Raw genomic sequence first — 23324 nt, 5'->3', positions numbered from 1 at the left:
GCTTTCTGAAAGCGGTTTTATAGTCAAGTGCTCTTTCATTATGCTAGAAAAGTCAATTTTTGTGGAATTTTCTTTTATATTAAATTTTATTTATATTGAATATTTATTGAATTATGACATAATCATTACCTCGAGTTAGTCTCCTCATCCAGCGGTTCCAAAACTTTAAAAATTCATAACTTTTGCATCGATTTGCTCAAACTTTCACTGATGTGTTCTACTAATGTTTCTGCCTTCACTCAATCCACATTTCTCTCTGGATTTGGGCTTCTTTTAAAGGACAAGTCCACCTTCATATACATGTGGATTGAGTGAATGCAGCAATATTAGTAGAACACATCAGTGAAAGTTTGGGGAAAATCGGACAATCCGTTCAAAAGTTATGAATTTTTAAAGTATCTGCGTAGTCACTGCTGGACGAGAAGACTACCATAGTGTATGATGTCATATGCGTACAACCGTATAAAGAAAATAAAAAGAGAATTTCACAAAACTTTACTTTTTGAATTAGTGCACATTTCTTCGACTTGTTACTGACATATGTTAAGGGTAATATTATTCCCCCTGCCTTCTGAAAGAGAGAAGTCAAGTGTTCTTTTGTTATGCGAGAAAAGTGAGAATATGTTGAATTTTTTTATTCTTTCTTTATATCGTTGTACTCATTTGACATCACAAGCTATAGTAGTCTTCTCATCCAGCCTTGAGTGAGCAGAAACTCAAAAAATTCATAACTTTTGAACGGATTGTCCGATTTTCCTCAAACTCTCAATGATGTGCTCTACTAATATTGCTGCATTCACTCAACCCACATGTCTATGAAGGTGAACTTGTCCTTGAAGACCAGGCGTCCACTAGGGCGCGGACAAGACGCGGACAAGCCCCGGAATGCAAATTTGGTATTCCGCACTCCTTCGGGAACCTGTCCGCACGTTCCTGAACGTGTCCGCTCACTGTCCTAAACATGTCCGGGCGTTTCCGCACCTTCGGGAGAGAGAAAAATTTCCGCGTCCAAATTTTGATCGAGACCAAAATTTGGACGCGGAAATGAACTTCCTGACACCTTCGGCGACTTGTCCTGATGATGTCCTGAGGATGTCCCGCTTGTCCGGAACCCTTCCGCTCCTTCCGCACACGCTCCGGAAAGAATCCCGCGGTGTGGGGAAGCTTCCCGAATGAAAGCGGAAGACACCAGGAATGTTTTAGGACAGCGCGGAGCCGATGCGGATCTATATATGCAAGAGTCCGGAACCGATGCGGAAATTTTGTGATCCAGACTCGAAAATGTCGTCACTTTCCGCGAGCGTCATGCCAATAAAACGCAAAATGAGCAAGAAGGGAGGCGAGGCCCCCATGCAAATATCCCCATCACAGGCACACATTTCGTCTAGTGATGAAGAACAGGTAAATCTAAGGAATTTCAAGTCCCAGAAGGCAAAGAAGAAGGTAGTAGAGATTGTGTCAAAAGCAACCAGAAAGAAGTGAAATCAGCCCCCTAACTTCCTAGTAAGTTTGTTTTGATTTGATCTTTTCAGAAATTATTTTTCATCTGAGTGACTTTCCTGGTTCCTATTACTTACTATAGTACATTTTCCTTTATGTTGTTTTCGTATTAGGTTGTCCCATGTGACAGCCCAGCTGAAAAATCACAAAAGTAGGTGGAAGTACACTCAGAAAAAAAAAGCATAGAATTTTTGGCTAAGTCAATGTTAATGTATTATATAAACATGAAAAAGTTGTTATTCATACGTAAATGCTTTCTAATGATACAACATATTAGAACAAAAGACAAATTCATCACACTAAAAAGTATGAATTCAATTGCAAAGATATACCTGTGGTCTCATTACAATGTAATATCTTTGAAGCCCAAAATAACAATGAAAGCTAAAGATGATGGAGGAAAATGAAGAATTTTCTGTCACTTCAAAATTCAAGTGAAATGAGAGAAAAAGCAATAAATCATGAACTCGAAAAAGTGTTGAATTTCTGTCTTTCTTTTGTTTTGTTTTTTGCTGAGTGTATATCTTTAAGTACACATTATAAGCATCACAAATCATTTCAGAAATATTCTTTACCTGAATGATTTTCGAAGTTGTTATTACGTAATATTTTTTTCTTTTTGTTTTAGTTGCAAATAAACTCGATTGTCCAATTTGACAGCCCAGCTGAACACCCCCCCCCCAAAAAAAGAAGTAAATTAAAGCAGGTTACAAATATTTCCCCCATTTTTACACTTCATTGACAATAGGCGAGTAAAGCTCTAAGCATGAAAACAAAAATTCTCGGACTTGAAAATGTTCAAAAGTGATCAAAATAAGAGAGGGTTAGAGATGCACAAGAGTAAAAATCAGAGAAAGAAAAACAAATTTAATGATTGGGATCATTTTGGCATGCTCTACAGAAGTATCAGACAAAACATGTATACTTCACGATGGATAAAGCACAGGTCTAAAAAAAAATACATATATATAAGTAACAAAACTGCAACAAAGTTCATGCTTCTTGTGAAGAAATAAACGGTTGGTGAATACAGCATGAACTTTGTTGCAGTTTTGTTACTTATCTTTTTATCTTGCCCACACGTGGACTACTTTATCAACATGATTATATATATATATATATATATATATATATATATATATATGTATATACATTTACATTTTTATGTATATTATATATATATATATATATATATATATGGTTCAAAAAGTTTGCGAATATCATCAATGTGACTGTAGGCAGAGAAAAGATTGTTCTCCCAGATGAGAAAAATATTTTTAAAAAATGAGTCGTCAGCCGACATGCAGACAATCCTATTCTTCGACTTTTGGTGGTCACATTTATCAAATAATATTGACCAATCATATTAATATAATATCAGCCGCTACTGCGGATCGAAGCACAACAAGGAGCATCAATGACGGCTAGCAGTCAAATGAGGAAAAGTCAAAGTCAGCGCCAAATTTATACCTTTCCATTTTCCTGGTATTGTCCGCAGTTTGTCCGCATGCCTAACTTGTGTTGTCCGGAAGGCATCCTGATTGTCCGCGTTCATTCCTGGTGTAATCCTAGATGTTTCCGCGCTGCCCGGCTACGATTAGCATATTCCGAGGTATTTCGCGCTCTTCCGGAGTGATTCCTAGGAATGTCCGCAGTCAGTCCGCGGACAGTCCGCGGACAGTCCGCGGACAGTCCTAGGAATGTCCCAGGACAAGCCGATTCACAAAGTTATTCCGCGTCTGTCGCGGACAGGATGCCGAAATAACAAAATTTGCTTCCGCAACCCTTCCGGGGCTTGTCCGCGCCCAAGTGGACGTCCGCCCTAATGCATTACAGAGTATACAATTTTATGGCAACAAAGCACAGGTCATGAGATACAGTGTACTTCCTGGCAGTGGAAGCTCATCTAGTGCCGTCTGCTATGTAATACGTACTGTACTTACAGTGCATAGTACAACTGTGCTGAGAATATGGAGTGTTGACATCATAATACATAGATCTTTGTGTAATAAGAAATTTTGAGTGAAATAAAAGTTAGTAAAGTGTGTAGACAATGATATTGTAGCCATGTTTCCAATATTGTATTGTGTGATTGTAGGATATCAATCACCTCACGATCCTACACGTACACCTTTATATGAGCAGTGCAATGGAATGTGCTTGTTTTCTAAGGAGTATGTTTTAACTAAAGACATAATACTTTGATCACAGTTTTGTTGAACTTGACTCTTTGTCACCATGTTATTAAAGTTGGTATGGAATACCAAAGTGATGATGTCACAGTCTTTTGTTATAGCTTGGGTTGGAACCAGATGTGAACATGTCTTTATAGCAACAATAGTGTTCTCAGACATTTGGGAGAGGTGAAGTTGTTTAGAACCAGTTTTCATGGTAATGATGTCACACTTTGGTCATAGATCAGCCTTGTCAAGTTTTGCTTTTAAAGGGAAAATCCAGTCCAACTATAAGTTAGTCTGATAAGAAAGATTAAAATATTACAAGTTCAACAGTATGAATTTGACCGAAATGGGATGAAAAAATATTGTAAGGAAGTTATGACATTTTGAAGTTTCGCTGTTTTGGGGGAAAACAGTTCTTGAACAGTCAATATAAACAAATGACAGAGTGAGTATGTCATCCCCTCACAATGTACCATATATATAGTTTGTACAAAATGTTGAAATTTCCAGTTTTTTTTTTTTATTCAAATGCAAAATTTTATGCCCAAGGCTCAAATCTTCATGTACATTGTATCTAAACTGATCACTATTCTGAAGTTATTAAACCAGGAATGAGGTCATGTTTCAGACTTCAATGACAGAAACATTGAATTTTCATCATATTTTTTTTTTTACACAATCAATCAAAAACTGTGAGGGTATGATACGGTTAGCTCACTCATTTGCATAATTATATATTCATACCCACTGTACAATACATGTAACTGTTTTGGAGAAGTCAAAACTTCTAAATTTCATAACTTCCTTACTTTTTTATCCGATTTCAGTCAAATTTTTACTGTTGAACATGTAAAATTTTACTCTGTATTATCAGATTTAACATATTTGGACTGGATTTCCTCTTAAAGATAATAAAAAGTTTTGGTACATGTACCTCAAAAGCTTCCCTGAATTTCCTTGTCTTGGTTTGTGTTTCAGGTTAAAGTACATGTGTACGTTGTCTGTGAGAATTACTCGCCCCAAAGTGCTCTCATGTCTTAGTAATCATGCAATAATGGTTTCGTACCAGAGCCAACGCTGTACAGCGTCGATAAATATTGTACGAAACCACTGACTGCAACCAGCAGCGTGCAGCCCATTGTACGCATAGCTAACTGCGACCAGCAGCCCCATACGCATAGCGTAATGGGGCTTCGCATTGTAGCATTCAGGATCATGACAGAATTAGTATCGCGGGTAAATGTCAACTTAAAATCCAAAAATTTCTTCGATTTGAAGACTTACCAATTAAGTTGAAGTATTGAAAACAGGCTTCGAATAACGTTTGGTTCTGCCAATAGCCCCTTTCTGTTCGAATTGATGACTGAATGTGACTCGGTCGAGAGGACCTTGGGAGAGCTACTAGTACATACACTGGATACCATGGCCAGCGCATGCGCACACAAACATCTTATCCGTTCATGGATTTGAAATTTGTGTGCATGTGATGTGTTCGCATGCACTGGCTGTAGTATTCAGTGTACTGTATGTAGCTCTCCTAAGGTCCTGTCGACCGAGTCACATTCAGTCATCAATTCGAACAGAAAGGGACTATAGGCAGAACCAAACGTTGCCCAAAGCCTGTTTTCAATACTTCAACTTAATTGGTAAGTCTTCAAATTGAAGAATTTATGGGATTTTAAGTTGACATTTACCCTGCGATACTAAATCTGTCATGATCCTGAATGCTACAATGCGAAGCCCGATTACGCTATGCGTATGGGACTGCTGGTCGCTATGCGTATGGGGCTGCTGGTCGCAGTTAATTGCATGATTACTAAGACATGAGAGCACTTTGGGGCGAGTAAGTCTCACAGTGTTAGTTATATGAAAGGTACTTTAACCTGAAACACAAACTAAGACAAGGAAATTCAAGGACACTTTTGAGGTACCAAAACTTTTTATTATCTTGAAATGTATTTTTCAGTCATCTGAAATTGGGTTTAAAGTGTGATTTATTTTTTAAAACATGGAATAGTATAATGTGCAGGTATGAGCTGGGCTGCAGAGAACCCTGAATATTTATAGCCTGTAGAAAAAAGAAAAAGCAAATGTACTTGTACACCTTACGATGTTTATGATCCAAAGTATTAATTTTGTATTTATTATTAATCTCAGTGATTCACCTCTTCAAAGGCCAATTCCTCTTGGAAATACCCGTTCATATTAAATTTGTCAGCAGTGAGGTTTAGCAAGTCCAAATTTGTAGCCTGGCAGTGTATTTCTGTCAAAGACGTCATATTGATGAATTTTCATGGAACATCCACGATGTTAATTTTTCTTTTCCTGTCACGGAGGCTAGATTTATTTTTTAACACACTGAGAAAGACATTGACGAAAATATAGTGTATGACCCAAGGCTTGCCAGTAAATCATGATCATTCATACATTGTAGGCCTACCTGCCAACCTTTCTCATTTAATACCTGAACATTTCTATTTCTTATGATAGAAGCTCTTACAGTCAATTTTGTGTTCCTTCATACAGCTCTGTATATATATCTTCTTTCTTTTTGTTCTCCCAAGTATCCATAAATAGGGCCATTCTCATTGCAAAAAATCGCAATATGAAGACTCGTGATCTCTTACCTTTGTGTCCACATTGGCAGGTAAACATCGCAAAGTTAGCTCCGATGCAAAAAATTGCGATCTTTCATGACTTACTGAGCATGCCCAGTTTACTCGCTCGATCATTCCCAGCATGCTGTTCGGTTCGCGCGAAACTGAAATGTTGCATACGGTACACACAGAGCTGTTTGTAAATGCAGCTCTATGGGGGTAAAGCGGATACGGAAGTCACTTAATATCGCAATATTTCTGCTGCGTGCGTTCTCATTGCAAAACTCCTTGCGAAGTTTCGCTGGAAGTTAGAAAAATCGCACTTCGTCTTGCGATTTTTCGGGCGATGGTTTTGCGAGAGTTGCTAGGCAACTTTCACCGTAACTTCGCGATTTTTCTAATATCGCGAGTTTTCACCTGCAATGAGAATGGCCCTCATGTATCCATTTTTTTTTTGGGGGGGGGGGGGTGTTGAGAGGTATACATGCAGGTCAAATTTTAAAGGGATAAAGCAAAATTAACCCGTTCCATACTAAATTCTGAAATCTCCATAGACTTAATACGCAGGCCACAAGGTTCCCGTATGGAACGGGTTAAGTGAATGCAGCTTTGTATGGGGAAGGTACCCTGCACAAGTTTATAGTCAGTTCAGATGTGTTGATGTACAGTTTGTACAGTGTGAGTGCCCCTACATGTACAGTGTATGTTTCATACAGCGTAGCAGTTTTAGAACATGCAAGTGATGTACGTGTATGTATTTGGCACAGTAGACAGCTAACCACCCACACTATAGAACTGTGCTGAACCATTCACATCATGGGGGTAGATGAGTGTACTGTTGCAGGATGAGGAAGTCAGTATAGATGTAGTCTTCATCAAGACACCTACAAGTACACTATTAAAGTCAACTTTTTTTCACATAGAATTAAAAAAAAAACGAACACTATGGTACAAGTTTCACTGAAAGTTGACATAAAATGAGAAAATTGCAATATTCAACAGCGTTGCATGTTTTCTTTAAAAAAAAAAGACAGAAAAACCCCCTAATTTTTGTCACTTATTAGTTGAGATAATGATGATGTTATCACCCTTTGTCTCTCTATTCGGATATATCATTATGCACAGAAAGTAAAATCTTATTTCCTGTGATTAAAGCAATTACAGCTCTTCCAAAAAAAACACATCAATGCCAGGTTATTTACAAGTCAGTAATAGTTCATACTGAATAAAGATAACAAGATCTTTCCTCAACAACAATTGGGTGGGTATTTGTGTACAGATCGTCTGCAGACTATTCAAAGTGAAGACATTATGATCTCCACTAATATGTCGGCCTACATGATATCTTCTTGAAGCTGAAGTTGCATGAATGTTAAACTTAAAAATTAGACAACGTACACTTCTTTGTCTGTGTAGTTCTAAATAAACTTGTATCAGACGTACATGTTTTATGATCTGAAAGACAACCTGTAATGAAATGGGTTTGCATACACTGTCAGCACCCCAAGAAAATGTGGTGTATACTGATTAGAGTGTTAGGTAGAATCATTGAAAGTATTATATCATGCATAATGAAGAGTGTACCGATATAACTCTATATACAGTACAGTGTATGTTACATGATTTACTGCATGAACAGGTGTAACCTTTCAGTTTAGGTTGCAGACAAATTTAAGAGCTTAAAATTTCTAAATTGATCAGCAGGCTAATAAGTGAGATGCAAAGATCCACTGTGTCTTGGCATACAGCCAAGTACTCAGAATAATATGTCACTGAAACTCTCAACTACAAGTGTATTTAATTACTCATGTGACTCATAATTTGACTAGTTTTGCAGCCAAAATTGTGCAATATACAGTGAATGTGTTACTGTTTCCTTCTATACAGTGTAGCTGCCATGTCATGATGTCTTTTGTATGAGGGAAGCTCTCTTCAGAACAAATGTATGGCATTAAGTGATAAAATCTGTTTGGTGTCTGTTTGATACATGTGTACTTCTTACAACTAGAGGGAAAATCAAAATATAACATGGATAGACTTAACTTTTTGTCAGTGTCATACAATGTTCCTTACTTGATAATGTAGGCCTACATGTATGTTGAAAGGGAATGACGATGCAGAAATTTAGGTGATGGTGTACTGTCCCATTGCCTAATACATCACTAGTGGTCCCATATACTCATATTCATGTTGGGATCATCACAAGTTTTTGATCACCTGTGTATGGTCTGCTACTTGCATGCAGTCATGCTAGTTGATGTACATTGTGTACTATATCAGAAATCAAATCAAGATTGGACTTGAAGGTCCTGTTTACTTTTGGGAGCAGTGATTTAAAAAAATGTCCAAGATATCACATTTGATGCATACAACTTGATGTGTAGGTCTGTTGTATCATAAAACATCCTACTACACTCGTATGTATAACATTTTTGCAATAGAGCCTAAAATATAAGGAGATATCTGTATTTTTCTCATTAAACCATAACTGTAGATGGTTTAGTCTGGAAACATTTTTAGTATACATGTAACTATTGTTCACATTTTGTGTATTTAACACAGATTCAAATTTTTACAGTGGCAGTAACTATCCCTAACTCACATTTTAGAACTAAAGGACTAATGCTGGGTTTTTGTTTCTTCTGCAAATGGTAAATTATGCCTTTAAGTTATTTTCTCTCTAGGAAGGGCTTTTTTCCAGAAATCATCAAATGTCACTAATATGACAAACTCAGTACAGTAGTCTTTATGCAAGGTGGTCAGTTTGTCAGATGCACCGTATGTTGAAAGTCCTCCATATTTTGTTAATTCACGCATTATGCAGGGCAATGTGAAAATCAATCTAGCTTGATTATCTTGTGTGAATTAAAAAGATACTGTAATTTGTCCCATGCGTGATGGGTGTGCATAACGAATGAAGAGAAAATCTTCTTATTTTTAATCCCATGATGCAACTCTCCACAGTAGATTCGCCTTCTTTTTTTGTTTTAATGCAGGCTATCTTTTTCCCTTTTTTCTCGCTTTTTTTTTCCAACCAAGAACCGAGTCTTGATTTGTCTACTCTAATGCTCTGTAAACTTAGAATATGATACTGCTGATATGATAGCAGATCATATGATTGTACATTAAATTTTGATTATTGAGTTTAATTATTGGAAATCTCATCACCAGTAAAATGTTTTACAAGATTTGGCAACGTAGGCGTTTTCACATCAGCCCGATGTTTCGAAATAGCGTGCTATTTTCTGACTTTGGAAATTTTCCCGATAGCGAAATAGCGCGCTATTTGATAATGTGAACACAAATTAGCGCACTATCTGTATCACTCTGATTGAGAAATTTTCTAGAGTCCAACTCTGGAAATTTATGAAATAGCGGGATAGTAGCGCGCTATTTGATAATGTGAAAACGACTCGAGAAATTAGCGCTATGCATCCCATCATGCCTAGCGTGTGTGACCCGCTCGATCGAGGCAAACTGCACACAAATCATGAGGAATTTTTGAGAGGGCACGCACATTACTGATGCTGTTTGCACATACTCAGCTGTCGAATTAGCTCGACAAAAATTCGGGCTGATTCTCTTCGGGCTGATGTGAATAAGAAATGAACTAGCGCGCCAACTCGCAATCGCGAAAAATTTCTCGAGCTTGGATTTTTATCGGGCTGATTTGAAAACGCCTTATGACTGTGGCTATCATTTTATCATATAGGCTACAAATTTGTCACTAACCCAGAGACTCCAACTCTCCCGTTTTCGACAGGAGATCTCCCGCCGAAAACCCATTTTTGCAAAATCTCCCGTTCTCCCGTTTGAGATTTAATTTCTCCCGCCCTGGCTCTTTGTCTCCCGTTGGAAAGGATTTCTTACATATTTCTATCGTATGTTGAAAAATAAGCCTTAGATAGCACCAGAGAGCATCTAGAACCTTGGGAATTTCGCGCTTTTCACACATCAATGTTGAGTCTCCCGTTTGCTAGGGGCTTCAGGCGGGAGAATCTCCAGATCAGAAGGTACTTTGGGTTGGAGTCTCTGCTAACCCCTACCCCATGATGACCCGAAATGTCATTTCAACTCCAGCCAGTCAATGACCCCCAACAATAGTTTCCACCTCCAGTGAGTCATCGACCTTCATCATCCATTGAGTATACATTGTACATTTAGCCCCATCTAATTTACGACCAAGTGAAGTCAAACCCAGACATCCTGCCCTTCTCCCATTGATTACTTGGAATTGTTGTTGAAACCAAATCCAAGAACACTACCTCCTTTCTAAAACTAGTCTCGCCTTTGTTTCTACAACAACCAAAGTTCTCTATCATAGAGACTCCACCCCCATTCGCCCATGCACCCTTTCATAGTGTGTCAACTGTGTGTCTCATGCAATGTATGAAGAGAATTGTTATCATTTGAGTGGACTTGCATTCTGAAGCTTGAAGAAAGAGATCATGCCAGAAACCACCTCTCAAATAAACTACATATGTACACTTGAAAAATGGTACATTACTACTGTATGTGCCACGATGTTTCATTGAACGTGCACCCACTCTCTATAAAACTAAACCAGTCCCAACACAACAGTGAAACATATTGTGCTTGTGTAAATCTTATCAATTTTGTATAGGGGCTTTGATGACATTTTTTCAAAGATACATACATGTACATGAGGGTAAACAGTAAAAAAATATTGTGCCAACATTTTTCTTCATTTTTAATAGGCAGTGTATGAATGTATTGAATTATTTTTGTCGTTCTTATCTTCTACAGTGGTGTTTACTGGGAGAAAGGACTCGGCAGAATCAGAGAATGTGGAGCAAGGAAGGAAGATTCAAATCAGGCTATCTCCCTCTACCACTGTCAAACAACAGTTCCACACATGCAAGTGTGGCAAGGTGCATGCCAAAACAGAGGTTAGTCTTGTGTGACAGGAGTTTGTGTGGGGAAAGTCAAAGTGAAATGTCACTCCTTGTATTACATAGTTTTCATACACCTGTAGAAACTGAATGAATTTGGAGCCCTTCTGATAGTTATGTTTTAACTTAAAAGTTTGCATAAAGGAATTGAGGAAATGCAGCAAACACAGTGGGTAAAGTTTTGTTAGAATTAGACATGAGCTTGTTAAAAGGAAATAAGGTTTTCCATGTTTGATGAGAAAGGATATCTGTTAAATCACACACAGATCAAATTCTGCGATGATGTCTTAGCCTTATTCCTTCTTTGCTATAGTATTGGTTTGCTCAAAAATTATGTTCTAATCATCTTCATCTTTTAACCATTTATGTGCTCAGGTACTTTCATAGTCTAACTTGACAGGCTCTTTAATTAGCACCGGCAGATAATCCCTCCCCCCCCCCCAAAAAAAAAAAAAAAAAAAAACAAAAAAAAAACGAACAAACAAACAAAAAAACTTGACATAATATACCAAGCCCACTTGGATGAAGTAGTAGTGATGTGCCTCAGTCCAACAGGAAGGTTATTGTGAAACAATAGGATTAGGGAATAAGGAGGATTAGGTAGTCTCTATTCATTGGTGGTTGGTTGCCAGCAGACTAGGGAGGTGTTTCCCACCTCCCTGCAGATACACTGTATCTCTGCCAGCCAGTGTGCCTACCAATCACCAAACAAAGAACAGTGATGATAAGATGAAGTGTATGCTGTGTCGTCATCATCTTAATCATAATAACAATGAATAAAAAAGTGCTAAATAATGGTATTTCTAAGTTTTTTATATAGTCATATTATATCAATTCAAAGGTCATTTACTCTAAATGATAAATTGGTGCAAAGGGTTTATTGTAATCAGAGAAATATTTCTGAAGATGAAAGTTTTGTAACAAATAATGTCTATCTCATCATGAGGATAAATATGAATCTGTAACGTTTTGTATATTGTTTCCATAGTTTAGGAAAAAGAAGAACAATCAGATCTTGCATTCTGTTTTGTGCTGGTGTCAAATTAAGCAGCAAAGGTTGAGAGTGATCAGTTATTTGCTACTGCCTGATGAATTAGAGCCTAAGTTTAAAAAAAAAAAGGTTTTAGATTTTAGATCGTTCATGCAGAATTGATAAAACGATTCAGGAATTTTTTCCCAGCCTTATGTCTGTCCCATTGCAAGAGCAATTTAATTCAAGTTCATCGTTACCTGACAGTTTCTGAATTCTTTTCTGTGTTTGTTTGACAGCCGAAGGATGTGGTCGATGGATGGAACAGACTTCTGAGAGAGGGACGCAAGTGTCACGAAAACAACCTCCGCATCATCGTCTTCGCTCCTCTACTCTACAATCGTAGCACACTGGCCCCCAAATGGCAGAAATGGATGAGAAAACAAAACCTCATCGTCGATGAGTAAGACCAGCTAGATACCAACTATCCCTCTCTCCTGTCTTTTCATCTCCTTCTGTGGTACCTCAACCTCCAGCCCTTTTAACTATCACTATTTGCCTTCCTTACACTCTCCCTTGTGTTATGTTCTATAAACATGAGATGAAAATCAGTCACACAGTCATCTCATTTTGATTGGTGTTGGGAGAAACATTTATTGACATCTTCACTCCAAGCAGTCAAAACCCAGACCCCTCTCTCCAAGCAGTCAAAACCCAGACCCCTCTCTCCAAGCAGTCAAAACCCAGACCCCTCTCTCCAAGCAGTCAAAACCCAGACCCCTCTCTCCAAGCAGTCAAAACCCAGACCCCTCTCTCCAAGCAGTCAAAACCCAGACCTCTCTCTCCGAGCAGTCAAAACCCAGACCCCTCTCTCCAAGCAGTCAAAACCCAGACCCCTCTCTCCAAGCAGTCAAAACTCAGACCCCTCTCTCCAAGCAGTCAAAACCCAGACCCCTCTCTCCGAGCAGTCAAAGCCCAGACCTCTCTTTCCAAGCAGTCAAAACCCAGACCCCTCCATCCAAGTAGTCAAAACCCAGACCCCTCTCTCCAAGCAGTCAAAACCCAGACCCCTCTCTCCAAGCAGTCAAAGCCCAGACCTCTCTCTCCAAGCAGTCAAAACCCAGACCCCTCTCTCCAAGTAGTCAAAACCCAGACCCCTCTCTCCAAGCAGTCAAAACCCAGACCCCTCTCTCCAAGCAGTCAAAACCCAGACCCCTCTCTCCAAGCAGTCAAAACCCAGACCCCTCTCTCCAAGCAGTCAAAACCCAGACCCCTCTCTCCAAGCAGTCAAAACCCAGACCCCTCTCTCCAAGTAGTCAAAACCCAGACCCCTTTCTCCAAGCAGTCAAAACCCAGACCCCTCTCTCCAAGCAGTCAAAACTCAGACCCCTATCTCCAAGCAGTCAAAAACCAGACCCCTCTCTCCAAGCAGTCAAAACTCAGACCCCTATCTCCAAGCAGTCAAAAACCAGACCCCTCTCTCCAAGCAGTCAAAAACCAGACCCCTCTCTCCAAGCAGTCAAAACTCAGACCCCTCTCTCCAAGCAGTCAAAACCCAGACCCCTCTCTCCAAGCAGTCAAAACTCAGACCCCTATCTCCAAGCAGTCAAAACCCAGACCCCTCTCTCCAAGCAGTCAAAACCCAGACCCCTCTCTCCAAGCAGTCAAAACTCAGACCCCTCTCTCCAAGCAGTCAAAACTCAGACCCCTCTCTCCAAGCAGTCAAAACCCAGTCTGCCTTTTCCAAGGTCCTCTTTGGCTTGTGTACACTCACTATTTGAGCTTTACACAATGGCCCAAGGGCTACAGCTGCCCTCCATAAAGGGGACAGGGGAGTACAATGTTAACCCGTTGAGGACGAGTCCCGAGTATACTCGGGCAGATGTCTATGGGAAATGTGTGTTGTAGCAAAATCAAACCGTCCTCAATGGGTTAACAGTGGATTACTCATAGAAAAGGCTGTTCTACAACAATGGGACAAAGAGACTAAAAGACAGGATTATTACAAGAGGTGACATCAAATTCCTAAACTGCCAGGGGAGGATAATGACACTGAATTTGGGCAAAAGACACCATAAGGGTAAAGATTAGATTGGGAAAAGGGCACAATAAAGGTGACAATTACTGCTGTATCAGTGACCATGTTCTAAAAGCTAAAACCAGTGTGTCTTTGATCTCACGCTCCCTAGTTTGTATTGGACTGTCTAGCCAATATCTGACAATAGGACATTGACCTTGACTATAGCTACGTGTACCTGGAGCAGGAAGAGTCCTTGACCTTAAAGGCATAATTCACCATGCATTTGCAGATGACAAAAAAACACCAGCTTTAGTGCTTCAAACTAGTTCTGAAATGTGAGTTAAGGATAGAAACAACCACTGTAAAAATTTGAACCAGTATAATCGATGTTAAGTATTGTTAAATATACAAAATGTGAATAGTGATTTAGAATCAAAATGTTTGCAGACTAATCTGTCTACAGTAACGGTTTATTGAGAAAATCTATATCTCCTTATATTTTAGGCTTTGTTGTGAAAACTGTATATGATAGGATGTTTTGTGATACAACTGACCTACACCTCTGCATCAAATGTAATAACTCAAACATTTTTTAAAACACTGCTCCCAATGGGAAACAGTACCTTTAACACCCTGTTGCTTCCTTCCTTCAATCCTTCCTTTCTAGGGTCTTCTTTCCTGTAATATCAATCCGTTCAAGGACAACATGCACATGGTGTTGAATACCGCGCACATGTCTATTACAGTTACATCACCATGCAAACTTTCAAAGAACACATAACCATAGTGAATATTGGAAGTAAAAAATTATCTTGGTGTGTGTAGGATGAAAGATTGATCTTTTTACCTTTGCTCAACCCAGCCATAGATTTCAAGAATAGCATAGTCATTGATGAAAAAGACAAGGGGGAAAAGTAAATCCAAACAAAGCAAAAATGTTAACAAAGCTGAGGATGTAATCTTATTTTGAAGTCTACTACATTGTCACTTCACTGTTTCAAATTCCTAGTTATAAGTTCACTGGTTTGTCCATTTATCTGAAACAGATTTTTACTCAATACATGTGCTGGTGGTATGACCTTTTGTGTAAATGTTGATTGTTGCTTGTTAAGGTCACTACATTCTTTGTTCTGCCCAGTATACTCTAGCCTTTTGCCAAGGCCCTCTTGCTGTATGGTGATGAGCGAATTGGGAATGAAGTGAGCCCAGCTGAGTGTGTCAGCGCGAGGGCCTTTTGAGATCTGATTTGCATCCTTATGTTAGCCCTTTGAATTACAGTATGCTTGAATTGCTACCCGCATTGGGTAGCAAAAAATCGACCAATCTGTGTGTCTGTCTGCCCAAGCCCGATTTGCATAATGGCGAATGCACGCCACAGACCTCCATGGGTGGTCAGTGATGCATGCAAACAGGCCAGACAACGCCAAGACGAAAGACGAAGGATGTGGGGAGCGCGCCATTCCATTGGTTGACCGGATCCTGTTAATATGAATATTCAGTAGGGTTCATGTGTCATGAATAATAATGTGTGAAGCAGATATCAAAAGGCCCTCATACTGTTTTGCTCTGCTTGGCTCACTTCACGCACTCGGCATAGTCATCATAAAGTGAGAGGGTCTTGACAAAAGGCTAAGTAAATTGATGAAACGTAAAAATCACCAGAAAATTGTGACGAATATTGCTTAAAAACACAAAGCGCACAAAGTTTCTCCTCCCAGCTAGCGTGTCATGGAAATGATGAGATATTGATTTGTCTTTCCTCAGCTCAACATCGACTGAAGGAAAGAGAGCAGCCTTCAGCAGACTCGATGAACTTGAAATCATTTTTGAGTTCACCATCAATTATTTTAAATTGGTGAGTACACTGCAACATGCAAAACTTCAACTTAAAAGATTATTGCATCTGTTTATGTGTTGCATTTTATCCAGCTACATGGGCAATAATGATTCCACTCAAATATATGAATTCAATACAGATGTTCTTTATTCCCAATCTTTGAACTCAGTAAAAAGAATATAAAAATTGTGAAATCAGAAATATATAGGGTTCATGAGCAAATGTGCACAGAAAATACCAGAACATTAAACCATTTCAGCAACTCATAGGTTACATGTACCTGTCATATAACATTTTGATTGCTTTTTGGTACACATTTTATCTTGTGTTAATGACTGAAAAGGAAAAACTACATAGGCATCCAAGATGCAGTACTCAGAATGGCTCTGTATTACACTTGTACAAGAAAAAGCGTTCACATTTACACTGTCATCTGATATGTGTGTAAAATATTCTCTGCTTAAACTTGTTCATATTCTGTCCCGAAATGTGTTACGGAAAGTGTGTTCACATTCCCTCTCTAATTGTGTTCACATTCTCACCTGAGTATGTTTAAATTTTCACGTCAAATGTGTTCCCACTCTCAACCTAAAATATGTTAACAGTCCCTCTTAAAAATGTGCTTACACGTTCACATGAAGCGTATTGACATTTCTACTTCAAATGTGTTCACATTCTCACCCTAAGTCTGTTAATATTTTCAGCTAAAATGTTTTCACACTTGCACCAAAATATATTCACATGGTCCCCTGAAATACATGTTTGCATTATCTCTTGAAAATGTGTTCATATTCTCATCTAAAACGTGTTTACATTTTCACTTACAATTTCGTCTGTTTCCTGTTTTCTTAACAGGTGCAGCAGTCAGACTTCCAGTCTGTCACACAGCTGATGGAGGAAGTAGAGAGGGTAGGTGGGACGACATCAACTTAAAGGGATAGTATAGGTTTTGGTTGAGATGGAGATTAAGATTTTAACTTTTGGTGAGATAGTCAGAATCTACTTCTGAAATATGAAAGAAGATATAAATCTTAGAGGAATGCAAAATTCATTTGATGAAAATCAGTTTCGAAATGGCTGAGATACCCAAAAAAATATGGAAAGAAAATTGTCCTAATAAAGGGTGGGTCCTACCTTTTATTACAACCTCTTTGTTTTTGGATATCTGAGGCATTTCAAAACCAAATTCCATCTGTTAAATTTGAATTCCTCTTAGAATCATATGCTCTACTATATTTTATAAGAGGTTTCTCATTATCTTACAAGAAAAGTTGGAAACCTGAAACCCCATCTCAATCAAAACTATACCATCCCTTAAAAGATCCGGTAGAGTAGGAAAACTGTGTTATTGGAAGAATAGCCAGACTTGCATACATCAGAGAATCCTCATAGCATATCATGTACAGCATTATAGGCATCGTACATGCAACCTATGAATCTTGAATGAAGTTGACCATTAACCCGTTGAGGACAAGTCCCGAGTATACTCGGGCAAGCGTCAATGGAAAATGCGTGTTGTAGCAAAATCAAACAGTCCTCAACGGATTAATGATGAGCACACTGTATAATGCTTTGGTGCAGATATATGCTGAAGGGCAGTTGTATTCTAACAGGTGTGTACTCTTGTTGGCTGTGAATGGAGAATGATTTGATAATGCCAACTCCCTCCCCACACTATCAGTCTGTAGAGTGTGCAGAGATCTCAAGTACTGTAAAAGTGGAAATTTTTGCGGTGTCGAAATTTTTGCGCAGTTCGCGCAACCAGAAAGTAGTGCAAAAATAAAAGCATGCGGTTATCTTTGCTTGCCATATATGTTCCAGTTGTTGATGTCTTGATTCTGCGGAATTAAAAACACGCAAAACTCTTCTTACCCGGCTGAGCGCAATAAAATTAGTCGCGTGAAAATATTCACGTTATTTAAGGTGACTTTGCTCATCCAAGATGATGTGTGAACAATGATGTTTTCATTATATACTGTAAACGTGGAAATTTTCGCGGTACATTAATTTTCGCGGATTTCGCGCTAGGTTCGGCTAGCGCGAATTCAAAAACGCGCGAATATATCTTCGCAATTTTCTATGGACATTTTGAACGGCCTGAATTGTGTGCGCTTCGTCGATGATACTGCTACGTAGTACAGACATGTTTACGCTATAGCAGTATCATCGCACGCACCGAGCCCATGGCCGATTGGTGTGCTACATCCCCGCGACTACAGTACTAGTACTACAGTACATAAATACACATGAACTACGTAGTTGAGCGCTTGTACTCGCACTCGCGCCGCTCACTACGTCGCTTACTAAGTATCGTACGCTGGCATCGCTGGATGAAAACAGAGACTGTGTATTAACCCGCTGTGGAGCGCGAATTTAAGAACCCGCAAATATGTTTTCGAGCCGCTCAGCGCGAAAAATTAATCACGCGAAAATATTGACGTTTACAGTAGTGTAACACTTGATGAGATGAATTCTTGAATGTCGTGTAATGAGTAATTCTGGCTGATAAATATTCAAAAGGACATAGTATTATATCAATAGCATGTAACATTCAGATAATTTTTGTATGGAGTCTTGATGTTGTTTGTTGTTTTTTCTTTCTTTACAGAGTGAAGAGTTTGCTGATGCTCTGAAGGTCGCCAAAAACAACTCTTATTCCAAAAACTTTTTGTGAGTACCATTTAGAAACTATCTCTCACTTGTAGATTAAAGCTATTTTCCTACCTTGTTAAGGACAGTATGACGTAGAAAAGTAATTTTTAAAGAGAATCTCAGGATATGATTCAAAGCCATGAAGAGTGAAACCATTTCTCTTTGACCCAGTGTATATCCTAGTCTGTGTAAGATCCTTTGAGATGGACCAATTGTGATTGTGTACCACTCTTTCTCTACAGGCTGTCTACTGTAAGCCACAATATTTTTGCGGCACGAAAATTTCGCGAATGGGAGCCAACGGCCTTTTTCGTGGCATGAAATTTTTGTGAGTTGCCTCTAGCATTCAGTGCATATAGTGAAGACAAGATCTTCAGCATGCATTTTCATTTTGTGAAACTCGGCTCTCGCGTAATTTGCGAAATTGAAATACATGCAAACATTCCTCGTTTATGCAGTATTCCCTGAACTTTATTCTATCAGAGTTGAACTGTTGTGTAATTCTCTCACACTATGACCACCCTTTTCTGTTCAATGTCATCAGAGGAGATGAATTAACCTGTTCAATCCTGAATTGTGAAATGCTCATTGATTTAATACACAGGCCACCAGGTTCCTGTACGGAATGGGTTAAAAGGATGTGTAGTATGCACCTGTTGAAAAGTAAAACAAAGTAATACTAATAAGAGGTGGGTCCCACCTTTTATTAAGATTTCTTTGTTTTAACGATCTCAGCATTTCAAAACCAATTTTCATCAAAAAATAAAATTGAATTCCCTGTTAGAATGATACATGTATGCTCTTGTATATTTCATAAGAGGTTTCTTATTATCTCAACAATAAAAAATCATCATAAAAAAACATTGTAAACACCATCTCAACTGAAACTGTACCATCCCTTTAACTTGTGCATTATTTGTATACTGTTACCTAGACCAGATAATGCAATCCCTTACATTCATATTTTTGTTTGATTTCTTGCTGACAGTGACAATGTGAGGACCAAGAAAAAGCTGCCAGAGAGTAACACTGTCAGGCTTCTCATTCTGGTCACACTCAAGCACTGTAAGTATAGGGGTCAAAGTTCATAGGTCAAGGGTCATGAATTATCAGTTCTATAGAAAACAATGACTAGAGATTTATGCTAGGGTATGAGAATTCATCTGTTGAGAAGTGCAAGGATGTTTGCATTCTGCAAGATCTTGTGAGATAACTAAGTCTGGGTCAAACTTCGATAACACAAAGGGAAATCAAGGATCAGTTCTCAAGATTAAAGAAAAAAAGGGTGAAAGCTCGCTGTTCCAAGTGAGGACTGCTTAAAATTTTCTGCGTTGGATTGTCTAAACTGAAATATATTTCTATCTTTCTTCCTTTCTTTCTTTCTTTCTATCCTCTTTTTTAGCTGTGTTACTTGTTTTACTCTTTGTGTGTAGTACAGTTAAAGCATGCATCAGCATGGCAGACCTCCCAACCATTCTGAATTTGGAGGGAAAATTTGAATTTTGACCATTCCTAGCTGTTGTTTTTTATTTTTCTTGATGATATTGCCCCACACTCCAATGGGAGTTTGCTCTTTCTCTTTTACTTTGGAGCAAGTCTTGCCTATCTTTTAGTCAGTAAGATTGGGACATCTGGTATGGAGTTTATCACTTTCATGCCTCCAACAAAACTATTTGATTATAGTTTTTATCCTGTATAAAGACATTGCCTGGTATCATGATGATATTAGGCAGTGGGGTGAAGGTGGAGGTGTAAGATTGCAAGTGCTGATCTACAGAGCAGAAGTTGCAATTTTGTAGAGGGAGACAAATTGAAGAAAATTTACACCTCAACCTTCATCCCGTGCTTACTATTCTCTTGCTTTCATAAATGCCTTGTACGCTTGGACCATTTAATATAACAATGTCCGAATTTCAGAGCTTTGGTATTTGTTTCATGTTCATTATGTCCCTGCCACCAACCAGGGATAGAGCCTGGTGGTAAAGTGTCGAGGTGCTGAAAGCGGTAGATGACAGGTTGGAGTCCTGTGGTTCCTTTTTTTCCGATATGTCTGTAAAATTATAGATCAGCAGTTGCGATCTGACAAATTTCATTTCTAGAGGGAGACAAATTGAAGAAAATTCACACTTCATCGCCTGGTTTGTTTGAATTTGACGGAATTTGCTAGTTACCTTTCATTCTGAGTGTGTCAGTCTATGCACCTACAGCTGTATCTTGATGGTAACATTCCTTTGTTGTCCATTTTTTGTTTCAGACTGGCAGTATGTCCATCACACAGTGGTCCACAGAAAAGATATTTTGTCTTCGCTCATGAAACTAAGCGAGGCGGATGAGAAGGTAAAGAGGTTCTTTTTGTTTATTTTCATCAAGCAGAATTAATCAGTGATTACCCACCTGTCTGGTCATTAAATTCGTGCAAAACCTGTGATAAGAGTATGCCCCTTATACTGTATACGCTGTTATTTTTGCATGCAGATGTTTTTTTTGTGAATGAGGAGGTCGTAAGCATTTTCGAGATACGGTTTTCGCATATGGATACAGATACAAACATAAACATGCTATTATCCTAGCGCATGGACACATTTTCATTTGTTGTTAAATTCACGAAATTTGCGGAAATAACAGCTTATGCAATATACAAATAGTAAATGTTCACACAAGTTTGATGATAAAAGATTTAGTGAGGTGAATGTCAGAGATGCTCTATTCAATGAAGCGAAGCGGAGACTAAAAGTATGCCTCATCTTTTAAGTCCAAAGTCTTGTTCTATTGTAATAGTGAAGACCATAATATACTACGCTTGTTTTATACAACAGCTCCGACGTCCATGATAGTGGTACACACCGATGCTTGAATACAGCACAGAAATGGCAACCGTTTCTCTTCATGTGAAAAGCGACTGGTTCTTTACTGCACTATGGCACAGTCATGCACAAAATCATGTTTGTTTGTTTTTTGTTTTTTTGTCCATCCGTCCATTGATCTGCCTCAGATCTGTATCTCCTTTAATTTGCTTTAATTTTTCCATACAAAGAAAACTGTTGTAGGTCATGATGCTGTCATCGTTAGTTTCCTGTGTCTTTTTTTCTGCATTGTCTGTCTTTATTGAATGCCCGTAATTGTTTCTTGTTGATATCTTTCGCTTGTTCCTCAGGAAATGAACACTTTAAAAGACAAAGGCAACAACTTAGTCCATAATCGGAAGTTCCGCGATGCGTTCGGCATGTACACCCAAGCACTGAAAATAGGGTAAGAACTAAAGAATAAGACTTTTTCCCTTATTTTTGTCAGCATCAGCATCCTAAATGTAGTGGTATATGCAGATAACATAGCATTTTGAGGTGGATGTCGTTGGAATTTCCGAAAGACAAGTGAAAGCTTGTCATCTGTGTTATGTTTCACTAGTCTTTTTGACCCTTGAATCAAATTAAAGGAAGGAATTATACGTAAAGAGAACTATTTCTCGGTATTTTGTTTCATATTTTGACAGTCGGTGGAAAAGAACATTTAAGCCATGCATCTTTCTTTGATGTTGTTTTATCTATTTCATTCTGTTGTTGTCTTGTCTGTTTCATTTTTATATTGTCTCCTTTCTTGTCTAGTTTTCTGTCATGATGAGCATGTGTAGTCTCATAATGATTACTCATTGTCCAGCTTGTACTTTTGTCTAGCTGTCCTCCTTTCTTCTTTCTCTGTGTCTGTTTGTCTGTTTGTCTGTCTGTCTGTTTGTGTCTGTCTGTCTGTCTCTGTCCCTGTCCTTGTGCCAGTAACCATCAATCAAACAGCCATCTTCTACTAGTTTGTAACTCCCACTGGTCTTTTCTTTCTACTTTGCTGCAGTGTTTTCAACCACATCCTGTACAGCAATCGCTGTCACACCTCCCTCCAGATGGAGAACTTTGTAGATGCCATGTGGGACGCCCGTAGAGCAGTCATCCTCAAACCTGACTGGCCCAAGGTAATCCTCGGCTCTGTCTGCTCAGGGGGGTGCTTCTTTCCCAAAGCTGAAAACTCACTGCAAGGACTTTTCTACTGTGTATGCTAGCACAAATTGAGACTTAATCAAGGGTCATTGACAAAGAGTCATGTGATTGACAGAGAGTCATGTGACTGGCAGAGTCATGTGATTGACAGAAAGTCATGTGACTGGCAGAGAGTCATGTGACTGGCAGATAGTCATGTAACTGACAGAGAGTCATGTGTTTGACAGTTGTGTGTCAAGGGTATTATTGGATAAAACAGCATTTATATAGCCCCATTTATCTGTACAAACATTTCAGAGGCCCCCAGCTCTCACAAGGTGTTACACATCATTCTCAAAGCTGCTGAAAAAGATGAAGATTATGTTATGTAACAAACAGAAGATATATCTGAACAGTGGCTAGAAACTCATAAACGGCTGCCCTTATACTCTTATGCCCAAAGTGTCTGAACATAATGTGGCTGTAGCTTGGTAAAGGGCTGGGGCTCCGCAAGTAGCACAGAAAGAATAAACTTAATTTCATGATTACCGTAACACAATATTTTCGCGACGTGAAATTTTTGTGAATTGGAGCCAATGGCCTTTTTCAGGGCATGAAATTTTCGCAAGTTGCCTCTAACATTCAGTGCGTTTAGTGTAGACAAGAACTTTCATGTGCAATTTTATTTTGTGA

The 23324-nt window shown here is 38.8% G+C and overlaps 1 protein-coding gene across 1 annotated transcript in view; it reads left to right on the top strand.

Annotated features, from left to right (window-relative positions):
* LOC139719675 (uncharacterized) overlaps positions 1 to 23324 on the top strand; it is a 72804-nt gene that overhangs the window by 10657 nt on the left and 38823 nt on the right. Inside the window, exons 2-10 of the mRNA XM_071631073.1 lie at positions 11045 to 11187; positions 12460 to 12623; positions 15945 to 16035; positions 16873 to 16926; positions 18626 to 18687; positions 19658 to 19734; positions 20924 to 21006; positions 21824 to 21918; positions 22510 to 22627. Of these exons, the coding sequence (XP_071487174.1) occupies positions 11045 to 11187; positions 12460 to 12623; positions 15945 to 16035; positions 16873 to 16926; positions 18626 to 18687; positions 19658 to 19734; positions 20924 to 21006; positions 21824 to 21918; positions 22510 to 22627 (887 nt within the window). The remainder of the gene's footprint in view (positions 1 to 11044; positions 11188 to 12459; positions 12624 to 15944; positions 16036 to 16872; positions 16927 to 18625; positions 18688 to 19657; positions 19735 to 20923; positions 21007 to 21823; positions 21919 to 22509; positions 22628 to 23324) is intronic.

Source organism: Diadema antillarum, unplaced genomic scaffold (assembly GCF_040938485.1).
Source record: "Diadema antillarum isolate AM-2024a unplaced genomic scaffold, OU_Dant_1.0 scf00000113, whole genome shotgun sequence".
Taxonomy (NCBI): Eukaryota; Metazoa; Echinodermata; class Echinoidea; order Diadematoida; family Diadematidae; genus Diadema; species Diadema antillarum.
The sequence above is the reverse complement of the archived record's forward strand: the minus strand, read 5'-3'. Positions and strand labels throughout refer to the sequence as shown.